Here is a 19,999-nt window from a genome sequence, read left to right as displayed (position 1 = left end):
GGCTCAATGGCAGATATTGGCACGTCAAAAAAGCACTTTCACCTAGAAACTCCATTCACACTTTTTATAATTCAGCTTACTGTGGAGACACATACTGGAACTTTTTACTTTGAAATGTTTTGTAGTTTCTGAGTTATTTAACTTAAACGCCCAATGCATTCTCAATGGCAATAGCACAAACTTTGGCATGCTACTAGTCCTATATACTTACACCTAGAAACCCCATTCAAACCTATTTAGGTTCATCTTACGGTGGACATGTTTGCCTGAAAAGGAATCTTTGAAATGTTTCATAGTTTTAGAAATATAGTGCTTTCAAATTTGAGAAATGTACAATGGGGCTCAATGGCAGATATTGGCACGTCAAAAAAGCACTTTCACCTAGAAACTCCATTCACACTTTTTATAATTCAGCTTACTGTGGAGACACATGCTGGAACTTCTTACTTTGAAATGTTTTATAGTTTCTGAGTTATTTAACTTAAACGCCCAATGCAATCTCAATGGCAATAGCACAAACTTTGGCATGCTACTAGTCCTATATACTTACACCTAGAAACCCCATTCAAACCTATTTAGGTTCATCTTACGGTGGACATGTTTGCCTGAAAAGGAATCTTTGAAATGTTTCAGTGTTAGAAATATAGTGCTTTCAAATTTGAGAAATGTACAATGGGGCTCAATGGCAGATATTGGCACGTCAAAAAAGCACTTTCACCTAGAAACTCCATTCACACTTTTTATAATTCAGCTTACTGTGGAGACACATACTGGAACTTTTTACTTTGAAATGTTTTGTAGTTTCTGAGTTATTTAACTTAAACGCCCAATGCATTCTCAATGGCAATAGCACAAACTGTGGCATGCTACTAGTCCTACATACTTACACCTAGAAACCCCATTCAAACCTATTTAGGTTCATCTTACGGTGGACATGTTTGCCTGAAAAGGAATCTTTGAAATGTTTCATAGTTTTAGAAATATAGTGCTTTCAAATTTGAGAGATTTACAATGGGGCTCAATGGCAGATATTGGCACGTCAAAAAAGCACTTTCACCTAGAAACTCCATTCACACTTTTTATAATTCAGCTTACTGTGGAGACACATAATGGGACTTTTTACTTTGAAATGTTTTGTAGTTTCTGAGTTATTTAACTTAAACGCCCAATGCATTCTCAATGGCAATAGCACAAACTTTGGCATGCTACTAGTCCTACATACTTACACCTAGAAACCCCATTCAAACCTATTTAGGTTCATCTTACGGTGGACATGTTTGCCTGAAAAGGAATCTTTGAAATGTTTCATAGTTTTAGAAATATAGTGCTTTCAAATTTGAGAAATTTACAATGGGGCTCAATGGCAGATATTGGCACGTCAAAAAAGCACTTTCACCTAAAAACTCCATTCACACTTTTTATAATTCAGCTTACTGTGGAGACACATGCTGGAACTTTTTACTTTGAAATGTTTTGTAGTTTCTGAGTTATTTAACTTAAACGCCCAATGCATTCTCAATGGCAATAGCACAAACTTTGGCATGCTACTAGTCCTACATACTTACACCTAGAAACCCCATTCAAACCTATTTAGGTTCATCTTACGGTGGACATGTTTGCCTGAAAAGGAATCTTTGAAATGTTTCATGGTTTTAGAAATATAGTGCTTTCAAATTTGAGAAACTTACAATGGGGCTCAATGGCAGATATTGGCACGTCAAAAAAGCACTTTCACCTAAAAACTCCATTCACACTTTTTATAATTCAGCTTACTGTGGAGACACATGCTGGAACTTTTTACTTTTAAATGTTTTGTAGTTTCTGAGTTATTTAACTTAAACGCCCAATGCATTCTCAATGGCAATAGCACAAACTTTGGCATGCTATTAGTCCTACATACTTACACCTAGAAACCCCATTCCAACTTATTTAGGTTCATCTTACGGTGGACATGTTTGCCTGAAAAGGAATCTTTGAAATGTTTCATAGTTTTAGAAATATAGTGCTTTCAAATTTGAGAAAATTAGAATGGGGGTCAATGGCAGATTTTTGCATTACACTATTACACTTAAGTTATTACACTTATTACACGTATTATACTATTACTTAGTACACTATTACACATTACACTTATCAGTTGAGGGAACTTGCAAACTGTCTGTATGCAGAAGCAACCAATCAAGAACACCTTACATTCCATTGCGCCATGGCACCTTTGGGTCCTCAGCAGGTGTCTTCTAGTGCCTTTAAATTGTTATTTTGTAGGCTACTTTTTGCCTTGACTAGGATTTGAGCATGTTATGGAATCTCTGTGCTGAGAGTCTGCTCATTAGACCACTACAGTGACTCCACAACCAGAGATCTTGTTTGTTGAAGTGTTATTTTGCATCTTGGCCTTCAGTTAGCAAAGTTAAGTTGAACTATAGGAGAACTGGGATTTGAACATGGAATGTCTGTGAGCGCTCAACATCAACAACAAACCTAATTCTAGACCAGTGCTAATACTTTTGTACTTTTACTCAAGTACATTTTGGAATTTACTTGTTATCTCTACATCGCAGTATTGGTAGTTTTACTTATGAAAAGTAAAACGAATACAAAATAAAATAAAAAAAGTACTTTTTCCACCACTGCTTTTATGCTACCGAGTTAAATACTTTCTTACGTTTGCACTTGTTGCTAAGACACCCCTTTAGGAAGCTACATTAAAATTCTGATACAAAGGACACTTAGCCTGTTACATTCTTAATGTCTTTAAGAGGGGAATTAGCAGTATACTTTTTACTTGGTCAAAGCTAGACCCCTGGTGGTCAACTATGAAAAAGCACCATATACTTCCCATGACCGACTTGACAGGGTCCTCTGTCAAGCTACTGACTGGTCACAGACCCATTTGCACATTCTCTGCTGGTGTTTTGACTGACTTTATTTCAAGGCCCTAATCATCTAAACAAGTACTTGGAACACATGAAAAACAGTAATAAAATGACAATGACAAAGGAGAAGACCCACAGACAAGTTACTCTCCATTCTTATTTCAGGTCTTAGATATGCAATTGAATTCAATGGAATATGGTCAAACAATCTCTATGAAAAATGTACATGTTTAACTGCACTGTGTTACATGTTGTTTGTGTCACAGTTATGAGTGGTCTGGATCTCAGACTCTTTGGTTGATTAACAAACAAATAAATCTATCTGCATTATATTTGAATGAAATGAATAACCATGAATAAAATATATAAATATAACATAAATATCACATTAAATAAATCTGTTCTCTCGGATCCTTGGACTATTATGTACAAATGTACACTCTGATAAGGTTGAGGTTACACTACAAACTGCGGCCTTCAAATGCTATAAGTCAGGAACAACAAGCCATTCATTAACTACCGATAGTCCGGTATTGCCTATATTCTAGACATGCTTTCGAATGTTCCTCTTTCCTCATAATGAATGATCATTTGATCATGTCATCAAGTAGAAGTTTTAACATTTTTTAACTAGTAACACATGGTTTAGTGCTTACAACTTGTTGTGTTGGACAAAATGTGAAATGCCTGGAATGCAATGCGTGTATATAGTATGAGCTACCTTAGCCTCCGATTGTATAATGATGATAATCAGCAGGTCTCAGACAGTATGCATCATATAATTATCTTATTGCAAATAATACTGTTTTGGATATAGAAGTGCTTTTTTCAGTTCATAACCTAAAAGGTTCACCGTGTAACAGCCGATGTGTCCGACAAAAGTCTTGTGACATGTCCGTCTTTTTGAGATTGTGTTACGAATGCAGCAGGATGATAGTGACAGATAAGACTGTCCCATTACCGTCACACATTCTGTCCTATTGTCAAATCCTCAGGCAAAAGCGTGTGGCTCCCTAATATTAAGGTGTTGGATATGTATGTGCGCACATGTGTTCAGTTCTCTGTGTCCGAGGAATCGGAGAGGTCTGTTAGGCGGGCCTGTCTTTTGCGGACGTTCCAGTGCAGACACTGGGCCAGGCTCTCGAACCAGTCGTACACCAGGTCATGACAACAGATGGATGGTACCGGGTAGCAGGAGGTGGTGATCTTTATGCTGCCGTGAATACAGAGAAAACAATGTCAACAGATAAGATGAGCATCAGGGGAGCTTTAATTGTCCGAGTTTGTGCCAATGACTTCCCTCTATACGCTCCAGAGATACACCGGACGAGCCTAAACCTGGCTTGAGGCGTGTTGGAACCTCATTGTGTTTTTTGTTATCGTCTTTGTGTTATATTTGCTGTAATTGTTTATGAAAATGAATGAAAATGTAAAAATAAATAAACACATGTGAAAGTAGGTGCCCATTGCATGAGTGAAGGAGAATATTAACCCATTTAGACCCATTTAGAGTACAAAAGCCTTCCTAACGAGTAGTTCTTGCACTTTCAAGATTAATATTTCTCAAAATTAGCAGATGTGATTGTGTAGTGAGCTTGTATATCTGCTATTTTTGAATAGCCAATGCTAAAATCTAATTGGACACAGATGCTTTCCCAGTTTTAAAGGGATAGTTCACCGGACTGCGGGAACCACTGCTGGTCAAATTATTGGCTTATGCGACAAAATTGAATGAATTCAAGTCTCCATGGGTTGAGTCATTTTGGGGGTGAACTCTCTCTTTTTAAGTGAGAAAGGGAAGTGATTCAGGTGACACAAGCCATAAATAAATATTGCAATCTTCCAAACCACATGACAAACATCAACACACAAGAGAGAAAGCGAGCGAGAGAGATCTTTTTTTTACCAGTCTCCATGTTGGATCTCCTGTCTCTTCCTGCCATCAAACGACACCCAGGCAGTGTTCCTGGCATCAGGGGACAGAGTGATCTGTCAGGAGAAACAGCAACAGCAGGGCAGAAAGAGCCATAGATGTTATGGAAATGTATTCCACAGAGAAGTAACGTTTGAGGTAACACAGATAACCTGTACCAGTTTCTTGAGGCAGCATGATCTATCTATCACATAATGGAGTTTAAGTGATATTGGAATATTTTTTTTTACATTGCAATATTTAAACATTGTTTTTATTATGTTACAAAGAGTTGCATTACCAATAACTTTCAGACAAAGCCTAATTTGAGCGTATCCCTTCTACTTATCAAGCAGTCTTGAGAGCAGCAGTGCTGGCATGCAGGGTTGAGACAACGTAAGTTAGACCCTCGCGGAAGGTGTTTACATGCAGCGGTCAGCTGCATGTAATGGAGCAATAGAGACCTGCTGCCTCCATTGTTTAGCTTTGCCAGCAGGAAGAGAGTGGGCTGACACACAGATAGATAACTGGATGTAATGTAATAATGTATTTGTAAATATATATTTATTTCATTATTATTATTTACTCTGTAGTTACCATGCTCTATATGGGATTAGATGTTGGCGAGCTCAGTCCTCAGACTGCCTCATTGCCAATTCATTGCTTGTGTGAAAATGCTAAGTCCTGCCCGATGCGGGAGCTAACTATTTCCGTAGACAACGCCCTGGTAACGTCTGTCCCAACAGCCAGGAACCTTGGTGTTGTCCTGGACAGTCAGCTCTCGTTCAAAACTCACATCACAGCTGTCACTCGATCCTGTAGGTTCACACTCTATAACATACGACGAATTAGACCGTTCCTCACCCAGGAATCATCCCAGCTCCTAATCCAGACAACAGTCCTGTCAAAACTTGACTATTGTAACTCTCTCCTTACTGGCCTACCGGCATGTGCACTGAAGCCTCTCCAACTGATCCAAAATGCCGCAGCTCGCTTGGTCTTCAACCAGCCAAAATTCTCACATGTCTCCCCCCTGCTCCGCTCCCTGCACTGGCTCCCGGTCGCTGCCCGCACAGAATACAAAACTCTGATGTTGGCATTTAAAGCAACCAAAGGTATGGCTCCCCCATATCTTGCCAGCATGATTGAACCCTACAAACCCTCCCGCGCACTCAGATCAGCCAACGCAGGGAAGCTGGAAGTACCCTCACTAAAAACGCCGGGACAACGCTCCACACGTCCCAAACTCTTCTCCCTTCTGGCCCCAAAACTGTGGAATGCACTTCCCGTTGCAATCAGAACTGCAGCATCACTCCCGATCTTCCGCCGTAGTCTGAAAACCCACCTTTTCAGACTCCATCATGGCCCACAGCACTTACCCTACCCCCCTTAGACAGCACTTCTTAGACTTATATAGCATTTGAAACAGACTTATAGCATGTCATGTAGACAGCACAATAAGTGCATTGTATGTAGTCATAGCACTTCATAGTATATAGTGTATAGTAGTCATAGCACTTCATAGTATATATGTACAGCATAGTATAGCATATATGTGTAGTTTATATGTATAGTGTCATTATATAGATATGTTCTAGTTATAGTTTATATGTATAGTGTCATTATATAGATATGTTCTAGTCACGTTCTTAGCTTACGCATGTTTCGCGATAAATGCTTTTTTACATATGTGATGTATTCCCATGCTTTTTGTTCTTGCTTATTGTAAGTCGCTCTGGATTAAGAGCGTCTGCTAAATGCCTAAATTGTAATTGTAAATTGAAAGGGGCTCTTGTTGTCATAATACCAGGTAGAGCAGTTCAATTTCCTCCATAAAAAAATAAAAGCACTTGAGTCACACACGAGTGTGCCATTTGTACACTCTCAGAGTTACGGGGGTTGGTCAAATTAAAACGTTTGGGAACCACGGCACTAGGGATCATTTTCAACATTATCTTCATAAAATTGATCCACTAACTCTGTGTCTCATTGGTGGGCTGTGGAGAGGTTCAGAGACCTACCAATGACATCATCAATGGGGAATCAAAGCCACTAGAAACTGGAGGCTTTCTATTCCTGAAAAGTTAGCATGCTGAAATAGAAGCTTTTGTTCTGGCAATAATTTAAAAATGAACGAATGACGAATGATATCACTGGTAGGCAGGTTTCTGAAGGTTTCACAGCCCTCCTCCGAAGTTGATTTCATCAAGTCTCACCATGAGCTCCACCCCAGCAGGGACCACTATGGGTCTGAAGGAGAGAGAATGCGGGCATATGGGGGTGACCATGATGGCTGGTACATTGGGGTGGATCATGGAGGCACCTGCTGCAGCCGCATACGCTGTGCTGCCTGTAGGCGTGGACACTATCACACCTGGGGAGAAGAGAGGGCACAAGTAGATAAGTAAACAGTCAGTTGGACTAATCCATTCCATCAATTTATTTTTTATTTTAATAGAATAATCCATTTTCAAAAATACAGAAAATAGCCGATCCACAAGCAACGTAGATCGGCCATTTCTGTCCGACACCTTTGTATGACAAAGTAGACTAGTGTTTAAGTGGTTCATCAAAGTAATCAAATTAGTAGATTATTAATTTTCAATCAATTTGAAAATTTCCAGAAAAACGGATTAACCCATTCAGGCCTGACGTCGAAATTTTTAAAAAAAAGTTTTCTAAATCATGACAATTTTCGGAAAGATTTGAGGCACATTTTAACGATTTTTCAAAAATAGCAGACCTACAAGTTCATAGCGCGCCACTCGGTGGCGCGCTATGAGCTTGTAGATCTGCTATTTTTCAATAGCTAAATTATAACATAATGTTTAAAACGCTAACGCTAACGTGACATGGATGCGTTCCAGGTCTCAATGGATTAATAGAAAACATTATCACTAAGAAGATAATCGATAGTTGCAGCACTACGTACATCACCAGTTCCTTTGTGACCTAATCTCTGTGAAATGTGAACGTCTTTTCAATGTTTGCAAACTCTGTGCCATTAGCACTTTTATGGCTTGAGCTTCTTTTCTTGCTCCGTCTGTACATTGTTCCCAGATGTCTGTCTGCTAAACGGCACTTCTCTAGAACAGGCTCTCAAAATAGATTTCAATGTCCTCACCGTCTCCCTGCACTGAGGTAATGAGACGTCCATCCAGGTACAGGTCAACGTTGGACAAGTAGGATGAAGGGCCTCGGTCCACAACCACTTCATTCAACACCTGCACACGCACGCACACGCGCACACCCCCCCCCACCACACACACACACACAAACAAACACCCACACACACACACACAAACAAACACCCACCCACACACACACACACACAGTTAGATAACAAGTTTTCCAAGTTGGGCCATTGAACATTGCAACAAATGAATAATAATTAAATGTCTGATAGTCTTTGGAAACAAAAGTTGCACTGGGCAGATATGACAAATAGTAGGATCTACAGTGTAGGAAATGCTCCCCCTCTGAACAGATTTGGACTGATGCTAGGCTAGTAGCATCAACATACAGCAGAGTGGAACTGAAAACCTTCATACTTCTTCGTCTTTTTTATATAATGAGGTGAAAGCTACACTGTAACACAGAAGATGAAAAAGCCTTACTAAATCATTACAGGAGCTCATTTGTGTTTCCACATCACCAATTGTTGAACAAACGCCAATAAACGAAATGCACACTGGCAACTCTGAGCAGGAAACGCGGTGATCTGCCGTCTGCTCTCCAGTGAGGTGTACTGCATTATGTACAGGCCTGTTTACATGGTGTAAACATTGGGTTCCTGTCATTAGACAATGTCATATCAGGCCAAGCCAAGGTCATGGGTCAATAGATCACTGTATTTGATCTAAAGGAATTAGTGCTGCACGATTCGTGCTCAAATGTGAATCTCGATTTTCCACCACAAGAATTGAGATCACGATTCTCATTTTTTCCAGTGAAATAACATAAACAACGGTGCTGCACGATTGTTCACAAAATGAGATTGCACAGGTGTCTATCTAGATCTCGATCTTTTATCGATTAATTGTGCAGCACTAAAAGAAATAGACCTTCAGCAATAAGAAAGAAAATAAAACCATATTGGGAATGATTCAACCCTACACAGCCGGTGTGTGTGATGATCACATTGCTGTGGCATGTTATTTTGGAGGAGTTGGTCTTAAAAGCGTCAGAGCTCGTTAGTGCACCCTGGCTGGCGTCAACAGCAGTGACACCCCCATCTCCATGGAGACAGGGTCAACAGAACCCCCGCAACATCATCCAGCGGCTTTTATTATGACTGTTGCCGCGGCAACGGGGATGACACTGCCTTTGCTCCCGTGCAAATTTTGGCCCTCTGGCGCACGCGCGCGCGCGTGCACACGCACACACGCACACGCACACACACACACACACACACACACACACACACACACACACACACACACACACACACACACACACACACACACACACACACACACACACACAAGATGGACAGGTTGGAAAGAAGAAGAAATGTTTGCATGAATGGTCAGAGGAAACGCACTAAGAGAGCCTGCTTACATTAACATTACAGCTTTCCCGTAAGCGACACAGCACTCCATAACGAAATTTTTGCTTTTAGTGTTCAGAAACACAAAAAGGCACAGAAACTCTAACCGTGAGTATGAATGAATACTAAGTTAGTTTCTACCTATGAATTGTAGGACTCTCTGTGCCTCAGTGCCCTTTCGCATATCTCGAGAACCGTCCAACCACTCGCCTTTCACATCTGGTGTATGTATTGCTGACGCCCCAAGGGAGTGCAGCGTGTGTCCTGTGTGAAGTGGGTCGGATCAGCGGTTCTCCAGAACAAGAGCCACACAAGCACATGCAAAGTCAATGCAAAGAAAAATGATGGGCATCGCCCATGGATGTTGCTTGCGACACAACGTGAATGATGGCCGTTTCCCACAATTTATGGATATTGCAAGTACAACAAACAGATACTGACGTCATAGTACACAGTACCTGGAGGATTGGCGATCAAAATAAACAATAAACATCAGAATTAGAGGATTATTTGATTTCATCGGTATCGGCAGACTTTCCATCAGTATATTTTGGTTGTTGTTTCAAAGGTTTTCAAAAAATATAAAAAAGGCAGACCTATGAGCTCACAACAATGCGTCTAGAAAATATCACACTTTTTGACTGTAATCAATGTTCTAGGTCTCTCCAAAAAATCTGCATCAGATTCAAAATGGGTCGCGCTCTAATCAGGAATTCAGGATCCACCTGTAGTGTACGGTTTACAGTATGTGACTCCCACCTGTAGTTGTAAGGTGACCCTGCCAGCCTCACTGTTCATGTGTCCCTCAGGCAGCAGCACACCATTGTGCTCCTGCTGCTCCTGCTGCTGGCTCTCCTGACTGCATTCCTGCTGACCCGTCCTCTGAAGCATGTCTTTCACCACCTTGACCTTTAGACGGCTACGCAATGTGATGGCTGCGTTGCCTGAATGAATACACATGCACATACCGGCGAGCATAAGTACATGTGCAAGATCATATCATAGTCATAAACAAAGTACCAGGGGTGCAACAGTTAATCCAAATAATTTTATAGATTATAAAAACATAAGGACATGTGTGATTTTATGCCAGCTCTGATTGCTTCACTTTGCTGACTACAAATGATGTTTTTATAAAGCACTTTGTAACTATGTTTTGGAAAAGAAAAAAATCATTCATTCATTTTTTTTCACTACTTTGTGCGATTGTTCTATGATAAAATAGGGCATAAGTGGTTAATCAGACTATGTAATTGTTTTTTTTAAATGTCCGTTCATTAATAATATTAATGAACAGAATTTTTTTTAAAACAATATAATATAATGTAATATTATTACAAAAACTTTAACTAATTTGTAAAGAACATGCTTCCCGAATACCTTCAAATACTTTAGCCACTTCGATCTTGTATGACTCAAACTTGAAGGGTGTCAGGAAACCCAAAGACCCAAGGTGGAATGCCATGACAGGAGGAACACTGCCCTGGAAAACAAAGATCACAATATTTAGACAAAAATGCATTTACATCATCTAAACTGCGTTTTGTAATTTGTATCCTGTTAATGTTCAATAAAGCCTTGTTCTAATTGTAATGATTTGTACACATACATGTGCTGCAAGGAGGAGAAAGAGGCCACCTACAGTACGTAGACACACTGCAGCGTGACAGTATAGCTAACAACACTGCAGAGCTCAGTTGTTAGCTATACAACAACTGAGCATGGCAACAAAGGTGTCAAAAAAGATTCTTGGGCAGAATTTCCTCTTTTGTCAACAAAAGTGCTCCCAGGACTCTTGCCGGAGCCCTAATTCAGCCCTCATTTGACTATGCTTCCACCTCTTGATTCTCCAACATCCCAATGTCACTTAAAGCTAAGCTTCAAACTTCCCAAAACAAACTAATTTGACTACTTCTCAGCCTGGGGCCCATGACCCACCTCTTTTCAACCCATTTTGCTAGCCTAGGTTGGCTCCAGGTAGAAGACAGAGTTAAGCAATTGAAAATGGAATTGCCATTCAAAATTGTAGCGGCTTTGCCTTCAATGCCCTCAGTACCCGCATACCTGACTAATTACCTCACAATTACCTCAAAAAGTGAGTGACACCCACAGACACAATGCTAGAGGGAGTGAGAACAACGATCTGGTACCACCCACTTATAAAACAAGCATGGGTAAATTCCCCTTCTACAATACAATCTAATACATCTAATATTCCAAGTTATGTTACGGTTGACCTGGCAGAGCGACCATTGTTTGTCTTGTGAATCCTCAGAGCTACTGGCATAGGATAGGACAGGAGTGTCCTTTTTTTTTTTGTAAACAAACCTAACCTGGAATAGAGAGGAGGCGTAAAGCAGTGTTCCATCCCCTCCCAGACAGATGATGAGGTCTATGCAGTCTGAGATGTCATCGTAGCCTGGGGTTGAAGAAAAACAACAATCAACACCAAACACAACAGCAACAGCAAAGAGATGAAATATGAACTCTTTCCAGGAGCAACTGCCCACTACAATATCTGCAGTACTTTCCTTTTTATACTACATTCATTGCTGTTCTTGTGATTTTTTTAATTAATGGCCAATGTGAAAAAGTATCACTTTTTTGCTGAAGTTAGCAATAAGAAGTCCCTATTCGGCCACATACAGTAATAGGGATGCTAGCGTTCATGTGGTTAAGGAAGACACCCATTGCCTCCTAAATAATAACTAGATGACGTGAACCATTTAAAGTCTTTATTCACATTGAAGATATTACACTATGTGATGGATGAGTTCAGATTAGCCACTCTGACACAGAGAGAGTAACTGGCTTCAATTATAAAGTGAAAAATAAGACATGCCTTACCCTCTCTAAAAGTGCAGAGTTGATTGCGAATCGAACCAAAGGTCTCATCTTTTGAAAGTGATGCATCATCTGCCACCCTCCTTTCTACATACACCATCATTTGCTTCTCCTAGTGGTGAAACCCAAATCAACAATATAAAAATCACAGAGACCAAGGTGTCTCTTTCACTATTAATGTGCCACCCGAGAGTTCATGGTGGCTTTCCAAGTAGTTTAAAAATGGACTACATGTGTGATTTCACAATTATTTTCCATGACATACAGTATCACATGGATACACATTCAAATGAATCTGGTCAAGTGTTTCATAGTTGAAATCAATTGAACCTCAACAAATTAATAATTCAAATGAATCAACAATCTGATAGCTGTAAAAAGCCAGAGCCAAAAGCTGCTAACGCACAAGACAATCTACACCAAAAGACAAAACAACCTCCCGTACACATTGACATTTTGAACAGCTTCACACTTACCTCCACTAGAAACCTGCAGAGCTCTTTGAAGGGTTCCACCAGGCTCTCATCTCTGACCTTTCTAATGACCAACACATTGGCTGGTGGCTTGTTCCAGGTGAGTCTCTGGCTGGCTGGGTCTTGGATGTGCCTGGAAAACACAGATACATGCAGACCGCCATGCATACAGAGAGATTCAAGATTTTATTTGTCACATGTGCATACGAGTATGTGCAGTGAAAAGTTGACAAAGTCAACACACACCCACACGGCTCATTATTGTAACATAACAATAAAAGACGACGACCCTTGTTTTTGTCCCTCTACTTGTAAGGTAGCAATTCAAATTCAGTCAAATGTTACCAGGTGTATAAAGAATGCAACTGTAGCCTGGAATCATAATTCTCCATAATTCTAAACGGATTAAACAGTCACGTCTTAACCATTATGAAACAAGCAGACAAGGTTTGTATGAATGCGGTACACAATCCAAATATTCATGGATCAGATCCCAATCCCAAGTTAACTCCTCTCTGTGTCTCTGTCTCACTCTCTCTTTTACCGCTTGTCTCTCGCTTCCTTTGCTGTATTACGGATAGCAGGCATTTTGTAGATATCTTCAGCAGCGTGTGTTAAGATCCAGTCCAAGGCTACCTTGATGTATCACGATACAAAATGACAGTCTGAGCCTGTGTCGCCTCGTGCACACCACTCCATTTGTTGTACTGACCAATCACAGTTCCTCTCTAGCGGCGAGTAATCTTATCTCATCTCACTGCCACCGGGTCAACGTTGCATAAGCCACTATGTCAATGTGCCACTAAACGATACAGAATGCAGACAAAACGTAATGTGCTCGCTCTGGTGTCTCATATTGACTTTGTGAAGCCTCTCAATTAAGGTGCATTCCCCATCCAAATGCTTACATGACTGAAGTTGGGTTAGGAAGAATACAGGCTTTAGGTCCAAAGTGAGTGGCAGGATATGGTCCATGTAGAAAGTGGGCTCTCCTGTGAAGGGATGAAAAGGCAAAAGGCAGACAAGTCAACATACAGTATAGTCACTCAAGTCACCTCTTCATGTCTCGGGCAGCATTCTGAGGGTCTGTGGCGGTCGCGAGACCGGCTGTGCTACCTGCTCCCACTCAACACTAACCTTTTAGGAGAGTTCTCTGCCCTCTCGGTGGAAGAGCCAGGAGGTTCTGAGTGCTCACGTTGACCTGGCAACCTTGGTGTCTCCGTCTCCTGGAGCAGCTGTTCGTGATCATCCCCCCGCTGCTGTGATCGTTTTCCCTCCCGCCGTCTCCTTGGTGACTTGGACGCTCGCTGATCCCGGTGCCTGGCTGCCTCGGACACCTGCCCTGCGTGGTCGGAGGGCCGCGGCACACCGCTCTCCATGTCGCCTGGAGAGTGCGACCCCCAATTGTGATCTGACTCATCCATTCTACAGGCAAGGAAAGGTGACAATGTATTTGAACAAAGTATTAATTTTAGAGCTGGGCGATAAGCGATTCACAATGTTTAAGGATCGATCAATGATGTTGATATGTCTTCTTGACACTAGGGATGCTCCGATCAGGTTTTTTGGGACCGATACCGATCACCTATTGTTTTTTCTCATGATCGGCCGGTACCAATCTTGTGCGTAAGGGGAAAATATGAATATTTCCAAATTTATATGTAAAAACCCACGTCATGGCCTGGGCCGTGGCTCAGCGGTCTAGGCACCTTGGCTGGTCATCCAGTCTGACAGTGTGCCGCGGGTTCAACTCCCGATCCCGACGGCCTTTACTGCACCCCCCATCTCTTTCCCCATTTCCTGTCAGCCTACTGTCTATCCATCCATAAAAAAATATATAAAAAAGGCGAAAGCCACAAAAAAACATTACAAAAAAAATAAAACACGTCAAACCTGACCAGCGTGTGTGTGGGGAGTAAGGGGAGAATGTTTAGGCCTGTCACAAAATGATATACTATATCTGACTTTTATACCACATAAATGGTATAAAAGATCGGTTTCTCCAGATAGGGTAAATTGCCGATCACAGATAGTCATTTGGAGGCCGATCACTGATCGGTGGCCGATTGATCGGAGCATCTCTAGACACTCTAACATTACATTAAAAACATAATTCCACAGCTGTACTTAAATGCTTTGTTAATTCTGTGAAATCAAATGCGAAGGGAAAGCAATATAGATGATAATTGAAGGACCCTATATACAGCACAATGATTGTGCTGTATATAGGGTCCTTCAATTATCATCCTCCACAATCCTAATCAAATATGTATAATTTCAATGAAACTGGTACAGTAGAGTACTTTAAGGGTTTAGAGAAATGCTCACTATGCGTTTTTAAAATAAAAAATATATATATTAGAATCAGCAAGGTTTTCCCTACCATATACAACCAGCTAAGCCTCCCATACAATACAAGGGGTTTGACAGGATTTTGGAAAGATTTTTAAAAGACTACATTCTAGTCTCTTTTAAAAAATCTTTCCAAAATCTTGTCAAAACTCTTGTAGTGTATGCCTGGGAGGCATTAGTTAACTTGTATCGAGACTACGGCTGGTCTTTTCAGCTACAGTAGCTTCAAAACCAAATCCCAGCACTCATGTGCTGAATGTGATGAGTGAGTCCACTCTCCGAAACCCAGTTGATTCTTAGAGACTAAAATGTAATTAAATGGTTGACAAACTTAGCTGACAAACTTAGTTGACAAACTTAGCTCTAATATGAGAGGATGTCTTCCAACCACCTCAAGCTGAACCCAGACAAGACTGAGCTTCTGTTCTTCCCAGCTAAGTCCTGCCCTATGCGGGAGCTAACTATCTCCGTAGACAACGCCCTGGTAAAGTCTGTCCCGACAGCCAGGAACCTTGGTGTTGTCCTGGACAGTCAGCTCTCGTTCAAAACACACATCACAGCTGTCACTAGATCCTGTAGGTTTACACTCTACAACATACGACGAATTAGACCGTTCCTCACCCAGGAGTCAGCCCAGCTCCTAATCCAGACAACAGTCTTGTCAAAACTTGACTATTGCAACTCCCTCCTTACTGGCCTACCGGCATGTGCACTTAAGCCCCTCCAACTGATCCAAAATGCCGCAGCACGCTTGGTCTTCAACCAGCCAAAATTCTCACACGTCTCCCCCCTTCTCCGCTCGCTCCATTGGCTTCCGGTCGCTGCCCGCACAGAATACAAAACTCTGATGCTGGCATTCAAAGCAACCAAAGGCATGGCCCCCCCATATCTCACAAGTATGATCGTACCCTACAAACCCTCCCGCTCACTCGGATCAGCCAACGCAGGGAAGCTGGAGGTACCTTCACTAAAAACGCCGGGACAACGCTCCACACGTCCCAAACTCTTCTCCCTTCTGGCTCCAAAACTATGGAATGCACTTCCCATTGCAGTCAGAACTGCAGCCTCACTCCCAATCTTCCGCCGTAGTCTGAAAACCCACCTCTTCAGACTCCACCATGGCCCGTAGCACTTGCCCTAGCCTAGCCCCTTAGATAGCACATTATGTAGACTTAGATAGTATTTTAAACAGACTTATAGCTTGTTATGAAGACAGCTCTAGAATTGCACTTTATGTAGTCATAGCACTTTATAGTACACATGTATAATATATTTTATTACATGGCTTGGTTGAATGCTTGATTCTGATTGGTCAATCGCTTAATTCAGCGGTGAGTTATCTCATGATAATGACCGCTCCGCTGTATAATGACCGCTGCCTAATCAAACCCTCTGAGCACCACCAGCTGCGCGGCTGCGCCCGCTTGATTTACTGCCGTTTCCAACATAACAGCCATGTAAACACACACACTACTGACACACAATGTAATTTACAGCTAAACATTGCTCTTAAAAATGTTTTTGAAAACATTTGAGCGAGAAATAGACGAAGCAGCTGGACCCGAAAATGGATTCTATTTGATCAACTCACTTCCTTGTTTTCCGACAGTGCTTCAGCCCTGCAGCTGGGCAGACTCAGCCAGCGCGAAGTTATGGAATACTTTTTTTGTTGTGTTTTGGATCAATGGATTAATTTATGTTAGTTAGCCATGTAATAAGCGGGATAATATCTGGCTAGGTGGTCATTGTCGGGATATAATTCACCTTCAGGGAGTGTAACCACCTCGGCTTCGCCTCGGTGGTTAAACTCCCTGTCGGTGAATTATCTCCCGACAATGACCACCTAGCCAGATATTATCCCTTACATATAGTATAGTATGTATAGTTTACATAGATACTCCACTGTTACGTTCTTAGTTTATGCATGATTCATGATAACTACTTTTTATACATGTGATGTATGCCATGCTTTTTGTTTTTGCTTAATGTAAGTCGCTCTGGATTAAGAGCGTCTGCTAAATGCCTAAATTGTAAATTGTAAATTGTAGAGGAAACACACATTCTAACAGTCGAAACATGAACTGTGCTGAAAGGAAGGAATAAAGCTGGGCATCAGGGCATTAAGCAATTAAACAACTCTGCATTAAGCAGATTTACTAGTCGACTAGTTTACTAGTCGACTAGTAAATCCACTAGTTGACCTTGTTGGTACTAGTTGACTAGTTGATAAGAAAAGGAAAGAAAGTGTATTTTTTTTATTTTTTATTTTTTCCCCGATTTTGTAGGCCTCAAGATCTGGTAGATTATAGTTATAGTCACCATGTACACCGTTTTTCAATGTACAAATATTTATTTCCCCCCAAAAAAAGTTATTTTTTTAATTTATTTTATTTTTTACATAATATGTAGTTAAACAACTAGTCGACTAGTAAACTAGGCAACTAGTCAACTAGTAAAAATGACTAGAAGTGAATGCCCATCATGTAATAATTCTAATAACTGGATATGTCCAGTTATGTCCAGATATGTCCAATTTCTGGCCTACTGGCCAGAAATAAATATTCGGAATATTTCAATGTCCAGTTAGCAATACAATATTAGTGTCCAGTTATCGTCATCCAAAAATGTATCTCTCGACATTAAAAGGAAAGCAATTCAACCATGCATAGCCTATTATTTCAGTGGCAGCGGTGGCCGAACGGATAGCGGCGCGGTCTTGATACCGGAAGGTTCCTAGTTCGAATCAGCCGTCCGACACGTTAAAATTACCACCGCTGAAGTGCCCTTGAACAAGGCATTGAACCACTACGATGAAATGTGTTCTATGAGCAGGGCCTAGCTGGAAACAAGTTCTTGAGCTTAGCCCAGATACCCTGGGTAAATATAGATTTCATTTCATTTCATTTGTCATTTACTTTTAGCACGCGTCATAAAATCGAAGTCTGATTTCAGACGAGAAGACAATAGGCTACATATGAAATGTAGAATGTTAAAATTCAGAAACAATATCATCATCGTTTATCGTGTACAGCTACCGTTGTCTTAGCCCTGAAACCTGAATTTGTGAATCATGGCTACCGTTGTGTAATCTAAAACAAGCCTTACGTTCTCACAACGCAGGAATCTTTAACACAGAGCTCATGTGAGTAATCTAGGCAGGGTTAAAGACTGTTCTGACAATACTCAACAAATAGCACAAAACATGTATTTCACGACATTGTTGTCAAAGTCACTACAGCTCATGATGCACACAGCTTGTAATTAACAGCTTACCAGACCGGAAACGGAGAAATTGTGTTTCCGCCGAAGAACAGTTCATGGCCATCAATAAACCGCCGCTTTGCGCAGGAGGCGACACTATGCGTTTGTATGGTTTGTACCTTAGCTTAGAGTATCGGTTTGTACAGCCAGCCAGCCAGCCAGGTCTAGTGGTGGGTGCCACAATGTTAAAGTGCCTTTAAATTATTATTTTACTTTTATTTAAGAAAAAAGAAAGAAGAAGAATGGGGGAAAAAATAATATAAAATGTAGGTCTTGTCAAATGTTCTGAAATATTGTGATTATCAGACTTTATTTGAAATAAAATAGGCTATACCTTTCAAGTTCTTGTTTATGCCCGAAATGACTATCACAGATTTTGTATAGCAATTGTAGGCCTACAAATATGTAACTGTAAATGTGATGATTGCATGTATTTGACCCATTGACCTAACCTGACTCCGCCAGATGGGGCAGCAGAGAGTACACTGGGTTCCCCCCCCCCCCCCCCCCCCTCCTGCTCCCAGCAGTACTCTCTGCTGCCCCATCTGGCGGAGTCAGGTTACCATTGACCACCCCTTAAAGAAACTCATTCATTAATTCATTCATTCATTCATTCATTCATTTAAATTAAGGAAATACAACTGGTGCTGTGCCTAGCTGGGTTCTGGTTACTGCATGCATCCCAGGCTGCATTTAGACCAGCTGGGATTCCCAGCTGGTCTAATGCAGAATTACACAAATCTTTCCATAACTGACTTTTCAAAGTGAAATGAAAAAATGAAATGAAATCTATATTTACCCAGGGTATCTGGGCTAAGCTCAAGAACTTGTTTCCAGCCAGGCCCTGCTCATAGAACACATTTCATCGTAGTGGTTGATGCCTTGTTCAAGGGCATTTCAGCGGTGGTAATTTTAACGTGTCGGACGGCTGATTAGAACTGGGAACCTTCCGGTATCTAGACCGCGCCGCTATCCGTTCGGCCACCGCTGCCGTGCTCTGTGACTTTTTCTATTAGACTGAGATAAATGCCAGCAGAAACTGAATTTGAATTATATTGATTTTAATAAACTCAATTCACATTCAGTTCTTGATTGTTATGTTGTTATATGATTGTTCCACTGGCATTTTGTAATTCGTTTCCACAGACTTTCATCAGACGTTTTGATGGCATTGTTGGCTTTTGAAATTACATCATATGGCAGCCAAGTCTATGGACTTTTAATGCCCGCCCGCCCGCCCGCCCGCCCTCCCTCCTCTCTCTCTCTCTCTCTCTAGCTGTTGCCAAACTGTCGAAAGAGCTGCGCACGTTCTCGGCTGCGCGCAGCTTAAATTCTGAGTTTTTAGACAGCTGGTGGATGGAAAAGAAGCTCCACCTCCGCGGACTTTTTGCGCGACGGCCAGATTCCCGGAAACGCTCTCCTCCGCGCAAAAAGTCCGCGGAGGTGGAGCTTCTTTTCCATCCACCAGCTGTCTAAAAACTCGGAATTTAAGCTGCGCGCAGCCGAGAACGTGCGCAGCTCTTTCGATAGTGTGTCTCCGGCCTCTCTCTCTCTCTCTCTCTCTCTCTTTGTGTGTACTTGATTTGGACACATAAACAAAGAATTAAAGCATGAAAAAGGTTTGACAGGTGAGCGGATAATCAAACATAAGCACTGGCAGTGGGTCACAGCTGTTCAAATATGTATGGAGCTCACTCTTACACAAATGTCAAAGAGTTGGTGTGGTCAGATA

General features: G+C 41.3%; 1 protein-coding gene across 2 annotated transcripts; it reads right to left on the bottom strand.

The window, feature by feature from the left end:
• Positions 1 to 2,908: 2,908 nt before the first annotated feature.
• On the bottom strand, positions 2,909 to 18,370 carry nadkb (NAD kinase b). Of its 2 annotated transcripts, none has more exons than XM_079530516.1 (12): positions 18,280 to 18,370; positions 13,792 to 14,079; positions 13,563 to 13,646; positions 12,658 to 12,787; positions 12,185 to 12,293; positions 11,671 to 11,756; positions 10,718 to 10,820; positions 10,097 to 10,281; positions 7,913 to 8,012; positions 7,005 to 7,162; positions 4,783 to 4,865; positions 2,909 to 4,089 (listed from the first exon to the last, which is right to left on the bottom strand). In XM_079530516.1, exons 2-12 carry the CDS (start codon positions 14,076 to 14,078, stop codon positions 3,930 to 3,932), a joined length of 1,485 nt encoding a protein of 494 aa, XP_079386642.1. In that variant the 5' UTR covers position 14,079; positions 18,280 to 18,370; the 3' UTR covers positions 2,909 to 3,929. The 2 variants fall into 2 exon arrangements, with proteins under 2 accessions (XP_079386642.1, XP_079386643.1); XM_079530517.1 differs by lacking the exon at positions 18,280 to 18,370 and adding an exon at positions 18,112 to 18,247.
• Between the last annotated feature and the right edge of the window lie 1,629 nt (positions 18,371 to 19,999).

The sequence above is a fragment of the Electrona antarctica genome, assembly GCF_951216825.1.
Source record: "Electrona antarctica genome assembly, chromosome: 19".
NCBI lineage: Eukaryota > Metazoa > Chordata > Actinopteri > Myctophiformes > Myctophidae > Electrona > Electrona antarctica.
The sequence above is the reverse complement of the archived record's forward strand: the minus strand, read 5'-3'. Positions and strand labels throughout refer to the sequence as shown.

Excerpts from the sequence above, each read along its gene's own strand:
- nadkb (XM_079530516.1), bottom strand. The coding sequence starts at position 14,078 with ATGGATGAGTCAGATCACAATTGGGGGTCGCACTCTCCAGGCGACATG. Across the intron at positions 11,757-12,184 it reads ACTCTGCACTTTTAGAGAGG|GCTACGATGACATCTCAGAC; the intron begins GTAAGGCATGTC and ends CTTCAACCCCAG. Across the intron at positions 4,866-7,004 it reads CTGCTGGGGTGGAGCTCATG|ATCACTCTGTCCCCTGATGC; the intron begins GTGAGACTTGAT and ends TTCTCCTGACAG.